Source organism: Sycon ciliatum, chromosome 6, assembly GCF_964019385.1.
Source record: "Sycon ciliatum chromosome 6, ocSycCili1.1, whole genome shotgun sequence".
Lineage (NCBI taxonomy): Eukaryota > Metazoa > Porifera > Calcarea > Leucosolenida > Sycettidae > Sycon > Sycon ciliatum.
In genome coordinates this window covers 4,715,501-4,732,398 of record NC_088648.1, presented here as the reverse complement: position 1 = coordinate 4,732,398, position 16,898 = coordinate 4,715,501, and the positions used below count along the sequence as shown (strand labels likewise).

The following is a 16,898-nucleotide window of genomic DNA, read 5'->3' as shown; positions in this document are numbered from 1 at the left end:
CCAACGTTAACGAGAGCAGCAGTGTCCCTATCCGCTGAGACAGTGAGAGCGGCTTGAGAGCTTACGGTAGTCAGAGAACCTTATTTTAAAAAAATCCTTTCTTTATCCAGTATCCAATGACGATGCTGTTTTAATCTCAAACTGAAGCGTCCCGCATTAGAACCAAAGATCATTGTACTTGTACAAGAAAGAGTAGAGAGCAACCCCTTCAAAGCCCCTCCTCCCCTGATCCCTAGCCGCAAGGACTGTGTGTGGGATTGGTCAGGCTAGGTTGCAGTTTCACATTGGTTGTGTTACAGTGTATGGTGTACTTCGTGTGGGCGAAGCCTGAAGCTTGTCATACTCCTTCTGCACAGTGACTGTGTATCTTGTTTAGTTAATATCGTGACACAGTCATGCTTCTATTTCAGGGAATACAGTTCAGACCAAATCTGTGTATGTTTCGAAATTTGGAAGGAAAATGCGTGGAGATGTCTGCGGCTTTTAGACGTATGTACATGTATACTGGTCATAGCTTGATTACTTCATTAGCTCCTCGCAGCGCTTTTCATGTATTTATCCATCCTAACCAGTATGCCCGCTTCAATCCTGATGATGGTTATTTTATGGCCCGAAACGTTGAATATTTTCCTGACATGAATTTTGAAAAGCATTGATTGAGTGCGAGCCAGTGTTCACAAGCTTCATTACGTTTTATTTACTCTCAAGGTATTGTGTGAGGCAAACTGAGTTGGTAGGGTCACTACTGCAAGGACCAGAGCCGCTATCCAACACCCCTGGAGCGTTGCCCGCACAGGAATAGACCGATGATCAAACTTAAAAAAAAAACCCGATCACATCTGCTTTATGACAATGAGTCACCAGAATAAAACAATTTGGATGTATGCATTTAATACTATTAAAAAATACAGAAATTATAATACATTCGAGCAACACATTGTGCAAATTTAACGGTCAAATGCATACTGCCGTGAGAACATGGAGGAACATCTAAAAGCAGATATTGGAAGATGCTCGTAGACTCTGAGACCGTGTGAACGCATAATATCATGAACAGCAAACATTGCATCACACTATTGGAACTAGTCACATTAATAGACAGATAAAACCAGTAGCACAGTTTGTTTAAAAGGGAGAGGGAGGTTGAGGGGAGGGGAGGGAGGAGGTGGGGTGGGGTGGGGGGGGGGGGCAATTGTCCGGTATGCTTTCAAGTTTCAATCGGTGTGTGCGGCATGTTAATCGGGTCGAGGCGATGGGAAGTCGATGGCAGCATTCGAGTACATATTACACCTGCAGCTTGTGTTCTGTGCTTTGTAACCAACATTAAGCCACCCATGGCACTAGGCTACAATCACTTGGACCAGTCACAGCATACGGCTGCTCCAATACTGACAGCACGACTGCCGGCGTCCATTATTGTAGCTGTCGTCGTGGTAACGCTGATTCCCATCACCTCACTCAATGACGTCATAATTATAGTCAAGTACTGGTTATCCAGATAAGCAAAACAGGCTATGGCACACGCACAGTCAGTTATCCTTTGTCCGGGCCTTTGGCTATCCCAATGTCATACTTTTATAGTCATGTACTCTTTGTCCAGATAGGCAACCACACGCTACAGCGCATGCACAGTCTGTTCCTTAGTAGTTTAGTTTGGAAGAGGGGGGGGGGGGGAGAAGGCAGGGAAACATGGCTGTGTGGGATGGGTACCTGTCACTTGTGCATCTGAGCCCAACACCTCAAGAGTACTAGGATAGGATTGCCACATTATCACCTCGAAAGTCACGTGACAATGTGCCAATACAGCAAGGTTCCTAGCCAATGGCTCAGCATATCGACAAAGTGGAGCAATATTGGCACATCACTCCAACATAGCAGTTATTGAATGCTGTCAGACGAGAGTAAGGGAGAGATAGAGATAGATATATAGATAGAGATAGAGAGAGAGAGAGAGAGAGAGAGAGAGAGAGAGAGAGAGAGAGAGAGAGAGAGAGAGAGAGAGAGAGAGAGAGAGAGAGAGAGAGAGAGAGAGAGAGAGAGAGAGAGAGAGAGAGAGAGAGAGAGAGAGAGTAAGTGAGTGAGTGAGAGAGGGAGGGGGAGAGAGTGAGAGGAAGAGTGTTTGTGTGTGTGTGTGTTTGTGTGTGTGTGTGTGTGTGTGTGTGTGTGTGTGTGTGTGTGTGTGTGTGTGTGTGTGTGTATGTGTGTGTGTGTGAGAGAGAGAGAGAGAGAGAGAGAGAGAGAGAGAGAGTTCGGGCAGAAACACACACAGAAATACAAAGTGGACTCAGACCACACTTTCGGCTTGCCTAGGTCGGTGAACACAGTGTACCAGCAGCGGTAGTAGCAGTACTGACACCGACCGTTTGCCTGTCTACATTCTCAGGTCGCTCAGTGTATTGTATTCCAGCGAGCCAGGACGTGTGCTACCAGCGCTGGCATACGGACTCTCCTGTATGCTCTCCTGTGCACTCTCCTGTATACTCTCTTGTATGGTTAATTCTGGAGAATCAAACCGGCAGCCGTACAGTGGATTGCTGACGGTGGAGAAGCGGGCGTTCTCAGCGTTACGGGCGGCGCGTTCGGCATCCTCGGTGCTGCCAATGCTTTCCAGAGGATTGCTGCTTTTGTGCCCGGCCTGTGGGTGCTGACCGCTAGCGTTAAGAGGCGTGCGCACCTGGCCAGCCAGTGGGGATCCGCGTCGGAATGCTGCCGGCGACTGGGGCGGATTACTGCCACCGCCAGTGGGGTGACTTGCTTGGGTATTGCTCCCGGCGGTGCCATCAACCCCCGCACCTGCTGAGGTACTAGCCATGCTGGTTGCCGGGGCAGGGTCAGCGGTGGAGGTCGGAGCAGTGTTGCAGGCGGAGGGGGGCTCAGACATAGCGTACGTGTCGGAGTACATGCCCTGGTTGTCGCCAAACGTGTTGACGTACTGGACGGCGTTGCATCCCATCAGTGCCTCGGCGGCTTCTCGGCTGCTTTGCATGGACGGTGAAAACTCTGCGTTATGCTCCTGCGAGACAGGTATGCCCGTACTGAAGCAGTCATATGTGCTGCCTGTCAGGTCCACATTGGATCGCGTGCGGTTGAGCCCGGCCGCGGCTGCCGCTGACTTTTGACCATTGCTGCTGGCAGTCCGGCTGGAATGCGTGGCTCGCGCCGAGTTGCTCCTCTGCATGGGTGGCTGAGATGATGGCACAGCAGCACTTCCTGGAGTGTAGCTGAGTCGCTGATTCAAGCCAGCATGTGCCGAGTGCGTTGCAGGCACAAACCCGACGGCATTGTCGTTGTTGCTAGGTGCAGCACCGGGAACTGCCAGGCTGGCCGGGAGCCAGTCATTGTTCGGTGCTTCCAAGTTATGACCAGCGATGATGATGGCGCCGTTGTCTTTCATTGGCCGTGCCGCGTCCGATGCCGATGTAGTCTTGGACCTGTTACGGCTGGGAATCGGAACAGCGTACTTGTTGTTGAAGCTGTTACAGCGTGGATGTAGAAACTGACTGTTGTCCATCGTTAGCTGCTGTTGCGTGCTAGGATCTGCACCGGTCGTCTGGTTGACGTAGGTGTGCTGCTTGCGACCGCCCGGGACGAGGAGGGTTTCTTTATCGTTGGAGGTGGACAGGAGCCGTGATTGGAGTGCCAAAGCCTGCTTCGCCTCCGTCTCCTTGTCCAGCTGAGTGGTCTTGTAGTAACCAGATCTGCCGGAGAAGCTCACCATGCTGGACTTGCGGCTCAGGTCTGGAAGGCTGTCTTGATACTCGCTGCCGCAGCTTCCCCGCGAACTGTCCGCGTTTGCCTCCAAGAGGGCTGCGGCGGCAGCAGAGGCTGTTATGCGCTTGGCTATCACCACGTCTCCGATGAGGATGAGAAAAGCGACGGCAGCCGAAACGGCAATGACCATCCGATCCACTGAGTTCAGAGTGCCCGACCCTGCACAGAATACAGCACAGAATACAGCATAGAATACAGCATAGAGGAACAACTCAGTGGAGAAGAGGGAGGACAGCAGGGGCGAAAAGAGAGATGGCACGGGAGAGTAGATGCAACCAAGGGGATGGAAGGGAGGGGAGGGGGGGGGGGGGAGAACGGGGGGGGGAGGGAAGGAAGGTCAGGGTATTGGAAAGAAGGTTTTAAAAGGTAGTGGGGGTAGGAAGGAAGGGGAGGAGGAGAGGAGAGGGGAAGGGGAGGGGAGGTATGTCAAGGAAGAGGCTGGCAGGAGGGTAATTAGTGAACTCTTCTCTCTCTCCTTCTCTCTGCCTCTCTGTCTCTCTGTCTCTGTCTATGTCACTGTCTGTCTGTCTGTCTGTTTGTCTGTTTGTCTGTCTGTCTGTCTGTCTGTCTGTCTGTCCCTGTCCGTCCATCTGTCTCTGTCCGTCCGTCCGTCCGTCTCTGTCTGTCTGTCTGTCTGTCTGTCTGGTCTCTCTCTCTCTGTCTCTCTCTGTCTGTCTCTCTGTCTCTGTCTCTGTCTCTGTCTCTGTCTCTGTCTGTCTCTGTCTGTCTCTGTCTGTCTCTGTCTGTCTCTGTCTCGCTGTCTCTCTGTCTCTGTCTCTCTTTCTCTGCCTCTCTGTACCTCCTTCATACCTCCCCTGTTCATTTGCTCTCTCTCTCTCTCTCTCTCTCTCCCTCTCTCTCTCTCTCTCTCTCTCTCTCTCTCTCTCTCTCTCTCTCTCTCTCTCTCTCTCTCTCTCTCTCTCTCTCTCTCTCTCTCTCTCTCTCTCTCTCTCTCTCTCTCTCTCTCTCTCTCTCTCTCTCTCTCTCTCTCTCTCTCTCTTTCTCTCTCTTTCTCTGTCTCTCATAATAGTTCTGCAAATCTCACCGGTTGTTGTGGATGGATCGTCATCTCTACCAGACGATGGTGTTGTAGGGTTCTGGGCTGTTCTGCTGGTCAACACCGGTGATGGCACCGTTGCGCTTGGACTCGCTGAACATCAACAATAAACAAACAGATGGGGGAAGCAAGCGGATGGATAAAAGTGTTGTACCTGGTCTTTCTCATTCCGGCTTCCAGTCCAGTGCGATCTCCACACTCAGACAATCAACGAGATATTTATTCCCGTAGCTATGCAGAAGACGTTACTTCAGTAACGTCTGGCGCTAGCCAGGGTCCACACAACTTTAATTTGGTATTTGTTTGTTTGTGTGTTTGTGTCACGCCTGGCGCTATCCCGTATCTGTCCCGTACCGTACCGTACCATCAAACACAGCTGGCCACAAACAGCTGGCCACAATATTCAAATAGGGCTTCCAAATGCAAGATCATAACGTGAAGCAACTTGGAAGAATGAGTATGAATGCGAAGTGTATTGGGGAATGCATGTAGGGCGATAGCGCGGTTCGAATCCCAGGTTATGCCTTAAAAAATAGGAGAATTGAAAAATTTATAACATCCCTATGCTTTTTTTGCCTAGTCATCAAGGTGGTAGACGGTGTCATAATTATTATCCTCGACTGTATCTGTTCCGTACCGTATCGTACCGTACCATCAAAGACGGCTGACCACAAACAGCTGGCCACGATATTCAAATAGGGCTTTCAAATGCAAGATCATAACGTGAAGCAACTTGGAAGAATTAGTATGTATGCGAAGTGTATCGGGGGATGCATGCAGGGCGATAGTGCGGGTTCGAATCCCGGGTTATGTCTTGAAAAAAATAGGAGAAATGAAACATTTATAACATCCCTATGCTTTTTTGTCTAGGTCTTCAAGGCAAAAAAAAGCATAGCTTAGGGCCCTGAGCTTCCAAGCTCTCTCGTATTGGGAAGACTTCATTTATGACACATCTGCGGAAACACAACCGGACATGACGAACTGAAGGCGACGACTGTTTTTCACGAAATAGCAACAAGCGCATGCACCAACACACAGGATGTACAAAAGTAACGTACGACATCAAATTTAAAGGTCGCCGAACTTCCGGGGCAGATAGCGCAGCATTTGCTACTCCAGTCCATGATGTAATCCTGTAGTGTTGCTGATGACCCAGAATGTACTACAGTAAACCCTGTGACTAAAGACCACCCCTTGGGGCCAGAGAAAGCGGTCTTTAGTGGCAGGTGGTCCTTAGTTAGAGGGTTGCGCCACACAACATGATATGAATGTGAGACCGTCCGTGCCTGGCAAAGTGGTCTTTAGTGCCAAGCTAGTCGCTAGTCACGGTGGTCTTTAGTTACAGGTTGTGCTGTACTCCATCGGACCAATCGAAGAGCAAATGGCTCACAAGAGTGTGCAAGTCCCGCATATCCTGCTTTCCACACAGAATTTCAAAGTTGACGTCATGCTCATGATACGCTGCTCCTCGCACGAGTAACTCTTTGTATGGGATTCCAAGGCTTCATACGTGGTTCCTTGAACTAATTTGAACCGGATAAAATGGAGACTTGTCAACCAAAGGTCCAGGATAAGTCGAATAAGACGTGCAAAACGCGCATTGCATCACGCCGGCAAAAATGATGTCAATTTGTACTTCTGCCGGGACGGCACCCATAGTGGAGTTGCAAACTCTGGGGGGGGGGGGGGGGGGGGGTCTCTTGGTCCTATTCCAACTCAAGATGAACTCCTGCAGTGATGCTGGCGCAGCAGAACAACACTGGTGAGAATGTGGAATCGGAAAGATGTTTGGACAGATGTGTGCACCAAGTCACTTCGAACCCCGCCGTGGAGTAGGGAGAATGCGAGGTGACCCTACGGCTCTGTCAACGCTCTAATTCTCACATTGCATTTATACCGCGGAGATGCTGGCTGCAACATAATGTAGTACAGACCAGTACTGGTAGGTTCTGTTTGCTCCCTGTGTTGAAAGAGTCTCACTATTTGTTTAGCCTCCGTCTAACACCCGCACGTTCTCCTGGCAAAGCGAAATTCTTCTAAGTATTGATCTGACCAGAAATGTTGTATGCATATTCTATTTTATTTTATACTTTGGATGAAGTTTTCCATTAGTCATATTGGTATTGTTGCTTACGGCTTTTGTTGACGTCACTTCTGTCATAAGAATTCGGGTGGACACACCCATTCCCATAGCGCTGCATATCACATCCGAACCAGTTCCGTTATTTTGCAACGTTTCGGCACTTGGCCATCATCAGGTTATAACAATGAATACCGTGGAAGCCACACAAGAGCAGTATATACGCAGAGTGTAGCGCCAAAAAAGATGCGAATTATGTCACCTAGTATGACAGAGAGAGAGAAAAGGCGCAACTAGCACATCACGGCGGAGAAGCAGCAGAAGGTAGCACGCATTGTGCTCTGTGAATGGCGTTGCGCAGAGTGTAGCGCCAAAAAATAAAATGATGCGAGTTATGTCACCTCTATACAGAGGGGGGGGGGAGAGACTCTCTCACTTCGTAGAGCACAACGGCGCGCTCTTCTTCTCCGTGATGTGCACAGTTGCACCTTCTCTCTCTCCCCCCCCCCCTCTGTATAGAGGTGACATAACTCGCATCATTATATTTTTTGGCGCTACACTCTGCGCAACGCCATTCACAGAGCACAATGTGCGCTACCTTCTGCTGCTTCTCCTCCGTGATGTGCTAGTTGCGCCTTTTCTCTCTCTCTGTCATACTAGGTGACATAATTCGCATCTTTTTTGGCGCTACACTCTGCGTATATACTGCTCTTGTGTGGCTTCCACGGTATTCATTGTTATAACCTGATGATGGCCAAGTGCCGAAACGTTGTAAAATAACGGAACTGGTTCGGATGTGATATGCAGCGCTATGGGAATGGGTGTGTCCACCCGAATTCTTTTCACAGATGAAGCTGCAGGAAGCCTCAGCCCTTCTTCACACTTCTGTCATTTCATTGTATCGTATTACTCTTCAGACATCAATCCTGAATGGCATAAGCGAGGGTGGCACCCCCGCCACCTACGCGGACATGCTTTTAATAATAATAATTGATTTCAAACTTCATTGCCGCGGCTTTAATAGCGGTATGCGGACATTCCCCATGCATATTCAATACCCGGTAGGTATTTTTCACATGGAAACTTGAAAAGCCCACTCCGCGCCAGAGGAAAACTATTTTTGTTGCAAACAATTTGAGTCCCTAGATGGCCCTATAGTTACTCAGTTGTTTGAAGAAGATATTGGCATTTAGGAAACTTCACTTCCCAACTCCAAAAACGGTCTCTGTGTAAGTGGCTGAGTTTGCGGACAATTAGAAAACATGTTCTCATTGCACATAAATCTCTCACAGGGTTGGAAGCAGAGCGGTGGTGCTGTGGATGTAGCAGTTGGAGAATTCAGCTTTCCATCGCTGCTCAGTAGGTACACGGTGCCGTTGGCGGCAATCGTCCAAACGGGAAAGTGGACGTTCAGCACCTGCTTGAGCACGTGGCAGTTCGCGTGCCGGGCAAAACAGGACCGAGCCGGAGCCAGGATGCTGCCCTTCAGGGAGCATATCAGCTTGGCCTTGCTAGCCTCAAGCGGATGTGAGTTTGGTGAGATAGTACCGTCAGGTACGTCCGGGCAGTCATCCCTCCCTGCAGTGTAAGCAAACCAAACGAATTTCAGTGGCAATAATGGCGATGAAAACTCCTCATTAAAACTCGGGTGTTGAGCAAATAGTAATATGTAAAGAGAAAAGGACCTATAAGTTTCTAGTAATGACTAACAGTCCACCAAGGACCAATGTAGTCACACTATCTGAGGGTATATTATCTCGTTACCTTGGTTACCTTGGTGGACTGTTAGTCATAACTAGTAACTTATACATGTGGGTCATTTTCTCTTGACAACTCCGAATTATTCAATATTCAACAGGGCAGCCTTTGGTCTATATCTCTATCATTCTCTTCATTCTCACCCCCCCCCCCTCCCCTTCCGCTCCTGCTTTTCCTTTCTGCCACGGTTGGCTCTCTCCCATCATGTCCACTTTTGAAGGGGAAGTTCAATGAAAATTTCACAACCTGGAGCGGAAGATGCGCTGATCCCAATGGTGAAGTTCCCAGGTTGTTCAGAGCAGCCATTCCCGCAGTAACAGCTCGAAGTTTTGACTAGATTTGGTGACATCATGATTATGTCATCAACTCGCCCAGAGTAGGCCATCTCTGTGACGTAAGAGAGATACACATTGTATGGGAGTAGATGGGGGTTGGGGAATGACCAATTTCTTTCTTGTTTCTCTACAACAACAAACTTCTTGCAGAATTGTTTTTCAGATGGGAGACCGGTAGGATGCTATATGTCCCATTCCGAAGTTTGAAAAACTCCTGACTTCTTTGGACCAAAGGCAGAGCCAAAATACTGCTATTTTGAAGTATAAACCTGGATGTTGAGCCAAAGAAGTCATGGATAAAAAGAAAGGACAAAATGTTTAAAAAAAGTAGGGGTGAAAGGGGTGATCCGGGTACCCGGGTACCCGTCTGTTTAGCTGCTGATCCGTTAGCAAACCAGTGCCCGTTAGTCGTGTACAACGGTAGGGTACGGTATTACTAGCTGGCTTCTACAGTCGTACAGTTCGATATACAGTTGGAATGTGTTGTTGCTGGTTTGATCCAGCTACATACGACAATTTGGAGTGTTTTGTGCTTGTCGCCATGTAGTGCAGTTGCTGTGAATTGCATGACTTTGCATGTCCTCCTGGCTTGAAATGCGGAAGGCTATTGTATAGTAACTGTTACTATTAGCTGCTAAAGGATACCCGATAACCAGCCCGCTAAGCCAGGTACCCGTTTGTAACCTTAAAGGGTGACCGTTTCACCCCTAAAAAAAAAGGTCGTCGAATGTCTCATGACTCCTTGTCAGTTTTGTGCCATTTTGTCACACTCCCTAACTGTATAAGATCTGCTTACGTTGGTGGACAGTTAGTCATAACTCGTAACATTTTGTCCTTTCTTTTATCCAGGATTTCGAAGTATTTTCACCATTTCACACCTTTGGATGTGCCTCAAGCATATGAAGGCAGACTCAGCATGCGTGTTTGGTTATCCGGATATTTTTTTTGTGGAAAACGGACGTGTGCAGTTAAACGAGGTCTGACTATATCAGTATATTCATCATTCTGCGAGAACTGTGATTACACGCCCAATGAGAAGGCAGTTTTTTGGCCTGTGCTGGCGAAGTAAAATAACGCTACTGTATTTTCCGCAGTATAAGCCGTACTTTAAGCACCACTAATTCAAAAATTTGGTGCGGCTTATACGACAATGGTCAAATTAACGGTGACAAATAGCGTGGATCTGAACTTAGAATTTGTGACTTCGGCGGTATTAGTCATGAAGTTGGTTGTTACTTAAGTGGTGCCTTTTAGGCACAATCTTCCTCAGCCTACTCAAGCTCAACTGATGAGGGGTGAATTCCCCGAAACACTGTGTATCGAGCAGGGAGTGGTGCTTTCTTGCAGGTTTGCCGAGCGGAAGGTGCAACGTGTTCCTCGTGTGCTCCGGATGGCAGTCGTGAGTCGGTCGAGTGTCAAGTTCGGCAAGAAGCGCGTGTTCCTCATTGGAACAACCAACTTCATGACTAATACTGCAGAAGGCGCAACTTCTAAGTTCAAATAGGGTGGGTGTCTGCATTTATCTGTACAGGGCCAAATGCTGCTGCTTACCCCATTCTCTTGTCTGCATTGTGTGACAAAAAATCTGGGCGCAGCTTACTTTCTGGAAAATACGGTAAAACTCAGATGGTGAGCCAAGGAAAACATTTGTAACATGGAAAGTGTGGGCACAAGTTTTGCGATCTTGTCAGTTTTGTGCTAGATTGTGCATATCTGACTGTTCAAAATCTGGTTTAGTTGGTGGACTCGATCGCATAACTCGTGCCCACAATCTCCATGTTACAAATACGGTAAACAAAAACTTACAGCCAGGGTCCATGAGCCCTGTGCAGGCAGCAATGCTGACGTTGCACTGAGCAAGGAGAAGAAGACAGCAGGCACTGGCGATGGTGACAACTGCCGGGGGCCGTGATGCCACGGACCGACCATTCGCGACCTGCTAAGCATTGGGCGCATGTACCGATCAATGCAACGTGTACACGCGCACACAGATACATACAGACATAGACAAACATACACACACACACATGCATGCACACACTGACACACAGACACAGACACGCGCGCATGCAGACACACGCATACATGTGCCCACGCATACACGTGCACAAGCGTACACATGCATACGCATACACGTGTGCACGCACACACACACACACACACACACACACACACACACACACACACACACACACATGCACATGTGCAAACACATACACGTGCATACACACATGTGCATACGCATACACCCAAACACACGTAACGTTCTGTATCTATACTAGTGTTGGGTCCGAACAGGAGACAAAGACGACTGACAACGGGAACAGGTAGATTGGTGGAACGACATTTATTAGATACGGAATGACTAAGACCAGGACGAATGAAACGACTACATGGTGATTATTGAAGAGAGAGAGAGTTGAACAGAGAGAGACGCAATATAAAGGGCCTGGGTAGCTATGGCAAACATGGACGTGCAAGTAGCTACCCAGGCCAAATGAATAATGCATGAACTAATGAATTATATGAATTAATATAATTATTGTAATTACTTGTGGGCCTAACATACCACCCCTTCATGAAAAAAGAACCCCGCATCCTCGCGGAGAAAAAAGAAAGAAGAAAGAGAGAAAAAGATTAAAAAAATGACTGAGGGAGAAAAGACACACACACAGACAGACTTAGTATCCACATAGTGATAAGCATCACTACACCAATTTAGTTAGCTGCTCCTCTCCGGAAAGAAATCCAGATTTCCCCAGAGTGACCAGCACATTTGTAGCACCTTTGTAGCTCTGTGAGTAAGCTGTTTACCTTTGTCTGGGTCTTGTCTTGATCTGCGGTTTCACTTTGTCTATCTGTCTGTCTGTCTGTCTGTCTGTCTGTCTGTCTGTCTGTATGTCTGTCTGTCTCTGTCTGTCTGTCTGTCACTTGCCTTGTCCTTTTCTGTCTCTCGGTCTGTCTCTATAAACGTATCTTAATCAAGTTTCACAACTGGCGCGTGTATGCATGAAACCACGTGTTTGTGCGTAATTTCGCTGCCTTTTGGACGTCATGCGTACGGAAGCGCGCCTAAATTGAAATTCTGACATGCAATTCTCAGCGCACATCAGGTACGTACCAGTGTGAATGCCTGTGTGAATGCCTGTGTGAATGCCTGTGTGAATACCTGTGTGAATGCCTGTGTGAATGCCTGTGTGATTGCCTGTGTGAATGCCTGTGTGATTGACTGGCGGGGGGGGGGGGGGGGGGTCAAAACTTCGTAACCAAAGGCATCCCACGCCCCCAAACTACAACTCGACCTGCAGTTTCTTGGAAAAGCTTGAAAGCTCACCTGGGCATGCATGGACCGCAAACGCACCGCGTACACATGTCAGTTATGAACACAGCTCTACTCTCTTCTCTTCGTCAGCTTACTTGGTGGTCATGTGCTTTTTCAAGTGAATAATCCAACAGCAACCAGGACCACAAAAACAGCAGCAGCAGCAGCAACCCCAATAGACGCTTTCCAGCCCCATTCCGGCGAAACCAGTATGTTTTAAAGGCAGGAAACCAAACATTCTTGCATGGAGATTGTAGTTTGATTAGGGACGTGCCACTTTTGGACAACAACCTACTGCACTGCACAACTACATGTACTGCAGGCCACAACATCACAGTAAATTTTACTATATTCCTATGTTTGACACGGGGGCTATTTTTTGGTAGATTTACTTGGATTGGACACCTAATGCAGGTGATGGGTGAATCTAGTATGCTTTCTTTACAGAGCTGCCTGTGCCTCTGATCTATCCTCCCCCACCGTTTAGGAGCCGCATCTGACGTCTAATCATGGGGTGGTGGCGTCCCACGGAAGCGGAAAGGTGGTTCTTGACCAGGGAGTTGTACGACTCCTTGTTCTGACCTGCACGGTACGCGAACCCGTCGAATTTTTCTTTTTTTTCTGTGCCTACGGGTACGGGTGCTAAAGGAATTTAGTCGTAGCAGACTCCACTAGACCACATATTGAAACTTCCTCAGCTGGGTGTGTTTCTCAATACAGTGGGACGTACGAATCCATTTCTCGTCATTAGAGAGGTTAACCCTTTTGTGGACGGACTGTACGAGTTTCGATCTAATAAGATCGAAACTTGAAACGCGAATTTTTCTGGGCGCACCGCACGTTTTCGGCGATATTTTTTACACAAATCGAAAGACGAAATCCATATCTTTCCAATGGTGCTAAATTCGCCGGGGGGTCCCTGGTCAAAATGTTGACCAAATCGGCCGCGCAAGAAAAAAATTGAGAGCTTGCGCGAGCATGCAGAACTAAAATTGCAGTACGAGTACTGTCATGGCACGACGCGGAAACGTCCTCCGCATGGATGCGGACGATGCCATCGGCATGATTCTGAACTGGAACTCTGACGAGGACAGATCTGGCGACCCACTTGACGAGTTTGAAGTGGACAGTGATAGTGATGATGATATCCCAGAAATTCAAGAAAACAATTTATCTGATGGATTTGCTGATACTGCTAGTAGCGAGAGCGGCGGCGAGGATGATGATGGACAGCTTATCCTATCTACTTTCCGAAAATGTATGGTGTTGTATTGGCTAATGTACACCGATTTCGAGTTATTACTGATTTTCGCATGTCGCTTCTTTCCTGCACAAATTTGGCAGTCCATAAAGGATCAAGTTACACGTTTTTTGCCAATTTTCAAAACGCGGTGCAAATCTCAGTTCACCCAAATATCAAATCTTCCAACAAACTCGACAAAACTCGATAAAACCACGGAAACTCACACAAATTCGATCAGGATAACCAAGCGAAACTTCCAAAAACCCACGTCACGAACTTACGTGCGGGACAGTCAACTCACGTAAAACACGTCAAATTTTACGTGAGTTTTTCGAATTTTTGACGTAAAAGTTCACGGACGTAAGAATTTTACGTTAAACTTAACCTCTCTATTTACTAGGTTTTGCGGGGCAAGTTCACTACAACCGTACACACTGTGATACCAGCTCTGCATAAAAGGTCATGAACTTTGTACGGCCATACTCACGTTTGTACGAGAACGGGTTGCACCTGCCGAAAATGGGGCAAAAACTTGCCCTGCAAAAAGGTGACGGCCATCTTCAGTGCATACCTCCCATTGCGTAGCCGGTGGTAACGGGGATGTGCGAACAGTATACTTTATTTTCACATAAATTCTAAATAATCAAGAGGGGTAAGCAGCGGCATTCGCCTTGTCCAAATTATTATCAACCGCCACACCACACCGTTGCGCTCTCCGGCCGACATCAACACGTTGCCACAGCCCACCATCAGGAAAATGACACTTCAGTTGTTACTCTGTTCCTTCAGACAGCAGCTGTTTCGATCATCAGGATCTCGTCAGTGAAGGTTGATAGTGTAGAATAGCTAACAGATAACAGATACTTCACTGACGAGATCCTGATGATCAAAACAGCTGCTGTCTGAAGGAGCAGAGTACCAACTGAAGCGTCGTTTTGCTGACGGTGACCCGTGGCAACGTGTTGAGGTGGGCCGGAGAGCGCAACGGTGTGGTGTGCTGGTTGATAATAAATTCTAAATAAATAAATAAATTCACGTTTCGCGTTAGTTTTCTGCATCTGCAGGAACGCCACTCTAGGATCAAGGCGCAGATGCAGCTCCAAAGCCGTGGGAGGTGAGTAAATCAGACCCAGCACAAAGTGGTGAAAGACCCCACCAAAATCCCATTCACTGCATCCATGTTTCCCTCGAGCCAGGCCATAAAACTATAATAGTGTACTATAATACATGTATCGTAAATTCCCGCCAGAGCACTCCTACCTCCTCGACGCTTCAGGTGGGGAGGGGCGGATGGGCGAGTCCTACTTGCCGCATTCAGTATGAAAATTTACTCCCCCTACGAAAACTGGTCGTGCATCTCGTACACCGACCAAAGGTCAAGTGCCAGGAGTAGTACAGACCCGTCGGAACCCAGTGTTTGTGCGATCCCTGGTCAAGAGGGCGGGCACTGTTGCGTACATTTCCAATGGGGTCGGGCACGCGTCTGCAGACTGAGTGCAGTACAGTACGGCATCACAGAGTCATACGAGGATACAATCAATCACTTCCCTGACAAGAAGTCAGGGAGGGGCGGATGGGGGAGAAGGGGCGGATGGGAGAGAAGGGGCGGATGGGGGAGAAGGGGCGGATGGGAGAGAAGGGGCGGATGGGGGAGAAGGGGCGGATGGGGGAGAAGGGGCGCTCTGGCGGGATTTTACGGTAATAGTATTTACGCTGTAGAACGAAACACGAATGCTGCTCTGCATACACATTGTACAAAATACAATGATGCAATGGAAGTGGCCCAGGGCACTTGGCAGTCTGGGTGGGATTTCCCCTGGTTCAGCTGTATGTATGACAGTACCAGCTTATCACAAGGTGGATGCAAATCGCTGAAAACTGTTTAACTGGTACGACAAGCAAGCAAGGAGTGCACCCTTTAGACTGAGAGAGAGAGAGAGATCATAATCTCTCTCTCAGTCTGCCTGTCTTCAAATCTTCATATCTGCAATCTCCCGCACAGGCGTCCTGGACAAGTACAATGCATGCGTCTCCGATGGGGGTACTGTGTCAGCTGCGGATCAACGAGGGGTGCAATAGACAAGTGTTGCAGGCCACCACACTCGCACCACTGTCCAGGCATTACTGTAATACATGTATCGCGTTGACAGGCTTCAACGCCTCTCTTGCTTTACACCATTGCCCGAGTTACACTATCTGAACTGGAGCAAGTTGAACATAAAATTGTGACGGCATTCCAGCACGATTTCTTACCGTCATCTGGCCTGATATATGCTGCTTGCCACGTGTCCCCCTGTGCTTGATATCGACGTACGCCTATACTGAAGCTAATGGCTGAAGCGAGGAAGCTGGTGCACGGTGCAGCATGCCCAGTTGTCGCAGCGTTCGGGAAACGAAAACGTTACAATACTCGTTTACAAACCACAAGCTCATCAAAACTGAAGCTGGACGAAATGGTCTCGCATTTGGTGTGTAACCGGAATAAATTATTACGGTGAGCGCTCACGCAACGTCCCCGCAAAACCTCGTATCTCGTGTATCGACACCAATACTGCTAACACCTAACAGACGCTGCCTTCTCGTGGAAACTGTAAACTATTATGTCAGTTCTCTCTCTCCCTCTCTGTAAACACTGAAGGAACCGTATGATTAACTTTGCGTAGTGTCTTTGCGGTCCGGTTGTGAAGATGCCAACATTCAAATGTGCACAGTTTGTACCCAGTTCCAGCCTCATGTAGCACTAGTTTCACCAAATCAGGACATACCGTCGCCGGGATGGCCGCAGTAATCACTTGGCTTCTTTTTATGGAACCGAGGGACAAAAAAATCGGCGAAGCTCGAAGTAGCTCACTATTTCGTACGCATCACATCCCAGAAAAGCAAAAGCCATCCGGGAAGAGCGCGAGGCGTCTTGCATGATGACGCATTGCCGTCCGATTTGTTATTATGAGCACTCACTTGTACATGGGTTGATTTGATTGCTTGTTACGGCCATCACTACGACCATTAGTGCTTTACTGGGCTTACACAAGGCTGCAGGTAGGGCCGGGAGGCGTACAAACCCGCGTTTTCACGCCACAACGACTCCCTGTTTCACAATTGCATGATTTGCATCAGGAGATCTCCTCGACAGGCCATCGCCTCAAGGGAGATCCGTTAATAAAGATTATTATACAGAAAGGCAAAGCACCAGTCGCGCGAGCAGCTATATCCGGCCAGGTATATGACTGTAGCGATAGCTTTGCGTTGCCGCGGAGGTCAAAGATAGTAAACTACGTATTTCTACTTCGCCTTCTCTCCGCATCCAATCACACTGTGCATGCCTAGCGCCT

At 48.3% G+C, this 16,898-nt stretch overlaps 1 protein-coding gene across 1 annotated transcript; it reads right to left on the bottom strand.

The window, feature by feature from the left end:
* Positions 1-2,095: 2,095 nt before the first annotated feature.
* LOC135819219 (uncharacterized) lies at positions 2,096-16,186 on the bottom strand. Its single transcript, XM_065332383.1, has 5 exons — positions 15,820-16,186; positions 10,808-10,937; positions 8,199-8,486; positions 4,817-4,921; positions 2,096-3,930 (listed from the first exon to the last, which is right to left on the bottom strand). Exons 1-5 carry the CDS (start codon positions 15,823-15,825, stop codon positions 2,372-2,374), a joined length of 2,088 nt encoding a protein of 695 aa, XP_065188455.1. The 5' UTR covers positions 15,826-16,186; the 3' UTR covers positions 2,096-2,371.
* Positions 16,187-16,898: the final 712 nt, after the last annotated feature.